This window comes from Conger conger, chromosome 9 (assembly GCF_963514075.1).
Source record: "Conger conger chromosome 9, fConCon1.1, whole genome shotgun sequence".
In the NCBI taxonomy this organism is placed as follows: Eukaryota; Metazoa; Chordata; class Actinopteri; order Anguilliformes; family Congridae; genus Conger; species Conger conger.
Genome location: NC_083768.1, coordinates 5,380,788 through 5,386,906, shown reverse-complemented (window position 1 = coordinate 5,386,906; position 6,119 = coordinate 5,380,788). Strand labels below are relative to the sequence as shown.

At 48.9% G+C, this 6,119-nt stretch overlaps 1 protein-coding gene across 1 annotated transcript in view; it reads right to left on the bottom strand.

The window, feature by feature from the left end:
- Positions 1-443: 443 nt before the first annotated feature.
- Positions 444-6,119, bottom strand: part of LOC133137948 (dnaJ homolog subfamily B member 6-like) — a 25,498-nt gene continuing 19,822 nt past the window's right edge. The window contains 3 exon segments of the mRNA XM_061256371.1: positions 444-1,319; positions 2,527-2,734; positions 3,802-3,957. Of these exon segments, the coding sequence (XP_061112355.1) occupies positions 1,214-1,319; positions 2,527-2,734; positions 3,802-3,957 (470 nt within the window). The 3' untranslated portion in view covers positions 444-1,213.

Genomic DNA, 6,119 nt, shown 5'->3' with positions numbered 1-6,119 from the left:
AGACCCGGGCCAGACCCAGACCAGACCCAGACCCGGGCCAGACCCGGACCAGACCCAGACCCGGGCCAGACCCGGACCAGACCCAGACCCGGGCCAGACCCGGACCAGACCCAGACCCGGGCCAGACCCGGACCAGACCCAGACCCGGGCCAGACGCGGGCCAGACCCAGACCCAGACCCGGACCAGACCCAGACCCGGGCCAGACCCAGACCCGGGCCAGACCCAGACCCGGGCCAGACCCAGACCCGGGCCAGACCCAGACCCGGGCCAGACGCGGGCCAGACCCAGGCCAGACGGACTCTGGCGCCCAGCGAGCGTGTGTCCAGGGCATTACATCACATTGTGTGTAATGTAACGTGTCCAGGGCAGGAACTGAGCATGTGCAGAAGAGGTCCTGAGCGTGTTCCAATCCGCCCACCAATCACCACACAGCACTCCAACATCCCCAAAAAACAGGATCAATCTCCAGATTTATTGTTGCCCCCAAATCATTTTACAAAGTACACAAAAACTGCCCCTGGCAATAGATCTCATTTTCTTTTTTTAATATTCTGTTCTTGTTTTGTTTTTGTTTTTTGTTTTTTTTCTGGTAATGCAACAACATTAAGAATATAAACAGCTATTATTGGCATTCATGCAGAATGGAAAGAAAATCACACAAAAACAAAAGATAAAATGGGAGAATGCATATTAATACTATTAATCTAGTAGCTACCGGCATTTACAAAAACAAAGAAAATGGCAGAGGTTAGAAACTAGTGAACTGGTTTGAATATTAAGCAAGGGTTAGGTATTCCAATCTGGCAAGTTTAAAATCCAAGTGACAAAGCAATTCCATGCTTCATACAAATGTACAGTTTTGTTTTTGCAAAAAAATAAAATAAAATAATAAAATAAAAACAAAAGAAAGGCCAAGTGCATTAGTGGAGAATGCGATACAGCAAAGTGCTTTACAGACAAAAACAACTTCTCTGGTCCTACCAACATAATGGTCCCGAAACGCAAGTAAACAAGACTAAAAACGCCAGCGCCTACCCATGATTGCCACAGGTTCCCATTCATAAATACAAACAAACCAAAATATGGAAAATAAATTGACCTACGAATGTGAAATTTGGACACAGAAACATCGGAAAACATCTGCACTTTTCTTTTGGGCCGCCATTTTGTTTTGTTTTTTGTTTTTTTTTTTGTTTTGTTTTTGCCAGGAGGCTACTTGTTGTCCAGTCTGAGGAGCTGCTCCTTACCGTTCACGGTCAGAGACTTTAACTGTCCGTCCTCCTCCACCTCCACGCGCTCCTGCCCGTTCTCCACGATCCTGCCGGGACAGAGAGACACGCTACTGCACCAAACACGCTACGGCACCAAACACGCTACGGCACCAAACACGCTACGGCACCAAACACGCTACTGCACCAAACACGCTACTGCACCAAACACGCTACATCACATTACATTACATTACATTACATTACATTACATTACATTATTGGCATTTGGCAGACGCTCTTATCCAGAGCGACGTACAGTTGATTAGACGAAGCAGGAGACAATCCTCCCCTGGAGCAATGCAGGGTTAAGGACCTCGCTCAAGGGCCCAACGGCTGTGCGGATCTTATTGTGGCTACACCGGGATTAGAACCACCGACCTTGGTGTCCCAGTCACGTACCTTAACCACTACGCTACAGGCCGCCCCACATTTAGAAATGCTAAATAAAGAGGTCTTGCATTTTTGGGTTTATGAAAAATCAGTATTTTGGCTGTATTTGTTTTGATTTCCTTCTCTTTTAAGTGGGTCATGTATATTTTTCTACTCTGCATTTCGGACCGATGCACCTCAAGGTAAAAGACCAAGGCAAAGGCACAAACTCTAAACTTTTTTCTGCAGTCACCAATAAATAAAACAAGCCCCCACAAAAATGTTTTACTACAAAAAAAAAAAAAACCAAGCCACAGGGAGTGGCAGACAAACATATTGAGTATGAAGAATGATGTTTCAGCTGAGGTGGATTTAGCTGGTCATCGCTAGATTCAGCTTTCACACACAAACACCAGAGCTCCATTGCAAACGAAGCTACCTTAAGCGCGTTATTATTATTCTATAATCCAGCGGTTGCGTATTTACAATCAATCTATTTATCCAACTCTGACTAAATGATGGGAACTGAACAGAAACTCTTGTGACCCCTACTGGATGGGGAAGGTACTACAGGTGTACACTCTCACACACTCTCACACACTCTCACACACTCTCACACACTCTCACACACTCTCACACACTCTCTCACACACTCTCTCACACACTCTCTCACACACTCTCTCACACACTCTCTCACACACTCTCTCACACACTCTCTCACACACTCTCACACACACTCTCACACACACTCTCACACACTCTCACACACTCTCACACACACTCTCACACACTCTCACACACTCTCACACACTCTCACACACTCTCACACACTCTCACACACTCTCACACACTCTCACACACTCTCACACACTCAGGAAGCGGTACCTTTTCGTGGTGATCTTCCTGCCGTTGACGATTTTGGTGGAGGTGGAGACGGAGCGGAAGTTGCCCATCCCGCCGCCGCCCCCTCCCCCTCCCCCTCCCCCTCCCCCTCCCCCGCCGAACGACGTGGACGAGAACGAGGTGAAGCCACCGCCGCCCCCTAACTGGCCCATGCCGCCCATGTGACCGAAGCTGGCCATGTGACCGAATCCTGCGAGGGCAGAGGGGGAATGCACCGGTCACCATAGCAACAGCACAGCTGTCAATCAGGGAGTGATTGACGGCTTCAGCCGTGACGGGCCGAGCCAGATCACAGTAGCTATTTGACTGAGGCTTTTATCCAAAGTGACTTACAAGTTGATTAGCTAATCTGCCCTGGAGCAATGTGGGGTTCAGCTGCACTGATCTTATTGTGGTCAATAATAACACAGACACGCTAAGCTAGGCATGCTACCATGGATGAGAGACATGCTAAACTAGGCATGCTAAAACAGACAGGCTTCCTAACGTAGACCACAGGAATGCTAAGCTAGACATGCTAAGCGAGATAAGGTAGATAAGCTAATGTAGACCACAGCCATGAAAAGCTAGATAAGCTAGTGTAGACTGCAGCCATGCTAAGATAGATAAGATAACGTAGACTAAAAAATGCTAAGCTAGACATGCTACGCGAGATAAGCTAGATAAGCTAATGTAGACCACAGAAATGCTAAGCTAGACATGCTAAGCGAGATAAGTTAGATAAGCTAATGTAAACCACAGCCATGCTAAGCTGGATAAGCTAACATAGACCACAGCCATGCTAAGCTGGATAAGCTAACGTAGAGCACATCCATGCTAAGCTAGATAAGCTAACGTAGAGCACAGCCATGCTAAGCTAGATAAGCTAACATAGACCACAGCCATGCTAAGCTGGATAAGCTAACGTAGAGCACATCCATGCTAAGCTGGATAAGCTAACATAGAGCACAGCCATGCTAAGCTAGATAAGCTAATGTAGACCACAGCCATGCTAAGCTAGATAAGCTAACATAGAGCACAGCCATGCTAAGCTAGATAAGCTAACGTAGAGCACAGCCATGCTAAGCTAGATAAGCTAACGTAGAGCCCAGCCATGTTAAGCTAGATAAGCTAACGTAGAGCACAGCCATGCTAAGCTAGAAAAGCTAATGTAGAGCCCAGCCATGCGAAGCTAGATAAGCTAACGTAGACCACAGCCATGCTACGCTAGATAAGCTAACGTAGAGCCCAGCGCGGGCCACAGACCCGCTCTCTCACCTGGGTCGAAGCCTCCGAACCCGGCGCCGAACGGCGGGAACCCGAACCCGGGCAAGAAGGGCCCGCCCGCCCGGTTCCGGCTCACGCCCCGCTGGTGGTGGTGGTGCTGCCTCCGGCCCCCGCCGAAGAAGGGGTCATCAAAGGGGTCGCCCCCACCTGGGAGAGAGGGAGGGAGGGACAGCCAGTGAGCCCAGCTCAGGTAGTACTGTGTGGTCTATAAGCTGAATGACCACATACACCGATGAGCCAAAACATTATGACCACATACACCGATGAGCCAAAACATTATGACCACATAGACCGATGAGCCAAAACATTATGACCACATACACCGATGAGCGAAAACATTATGACCACATACACCGATGAGCCAAGACATTATGACCACATACACCGATGACCCAAAACATTATGACCACATACACCGATGAGCCAAGACATTATGACCACATACACCGATGACCCAAAACATTATGACCACATACACCGATGACCCAAAACATTATGACCACATACACCGATGAGCCAAGACATTATGACCACATACACCGATGAGCCAAGACATTATGACCATTCACAGATGACTATTGAACACATGAGCATATGTTCATTTCTGTGCTTTGGCAACACGGGCTGCATCGCGTCATGCCAGTAAAGCATTTTCAACTTGAAGAAATTTAAGGGGGGAGAGAGAGGAGAGGGCGAGAGAGAGCGAGTAACAATGAGATCAAAAGGCAAAGTGAAGAAAGATCCATTAAAGTTCATTACCAATGTTATGAGTCGTAGATGTAGAATGTGTTCTGTTTGTTAAGTTGTTTAAGTACATGCTTTATCGTGCCAATAAAGCTTATTTGAATAATCAAATTGAGTGATGGGGGGGGGGGAGAGAGAGAGTGGAAGACAGAAAGATAGAGACTGAGAGGGAGGGAGCAAAAGAGAGAGAGAGAGAGAGAGAGAGAGAGAGAGAGAGAGAGAGAGAGAGAGAGAGAGAGAGAGAGAGAGGGAGAACTGTCTGAGACACTTCCTGAAGAGCCCATGTGATCATGTTAAATGACATGTGAGGCTGTCAGAGTGAAAGTGGTCTGAGGTGAGAGGATGAGAGTAATGAGAGAGAGCTCCACACAATCACAAAGCAGTCGAGCCCGTCTGGTCTACTTCCTGTCCACTTCCTGGAGGGTTGTTATAAACACTCGCTCACGCAAAGAGCTCCACCCTGTGTTTTACACAATGAACTGGACCACCTTAATTGATGTCTATTTCCCCCTGTAAACCCCATAAAGATCCAGGAAGTACTGGCATAAAGTATCCACCAATCACCACCACCGCTGGTCATTACCAATGCAGTCTGTGATTGGACAAACTCCTCTCCATTTTATGGTCTCTGTGCAACACTGCACCTGCACTGAGCTGTCCAATCGATTACAATGCTGAGAACTAGACCCCGCCCCTTTCAGGGTGCTGCCACGGGCATCAGCTGTGGCACACACACACACACACACACACACACACACACACACACACACACACACACACACACACACACACACACACACACACACACACAGCTGCCCACTCCCTACAGAGTCACAGACAGACAGACAGACACACGGCAGCTGCAAATTGTACAGAGTAAATATAGAAAGTGTTGTTCCCGCTCCGAACTCCTAACATTTAAACAACGTTAAACAACATTAGCACGTTAGCGCGGTGGGTTTCCCCGAGCGGCTGCCTGCAGCGGGTCCATGCGCTCCTGAATCCACACAGCACCCCATGCGGGCGATGAGCTCGGAGGAGAAGCGGGAGGAGAGGAGAGGAGAGGGCCACGCGTCTGGCGCCCCCTCGTGGCCCGGAGGCGCCGGTGCGGCCCGAACGGAGCGTGAGACACCGTGACTCATGCGTCGTTCACAAACGGCCCACAGACGCAGGACTCGCTCCAGCGCTAAATAAAAACGTGGGCAGAGCACCGGGCTCGTCCCGCAAGGAGGGAGGAGGTCGGAAATAGTGAGAGAGAGAGAGCCCCCAGGACCTCCTTACAGGAGATCACACGGAGATGAGTCACCCAGAGGCATCACTTTACACCCGAGCCGTTCCACTGCAGAACCAGGACCAAATACAGCCTGCTACACCCACACCTAACTGCAGAACCAGGACCAAATACAGCCTAACTGCAGAACCAGGACCAAATACAGCCTGCTACACCCACACCTAACTGCAGAACCAGGACCAAATACAGTCTAACTGCAGAACCAGGACCAAATACAGTCTAACTGCAGAACCAGGACCAAATACAGCCTAACTGCAGAACCAGGACCAAATAC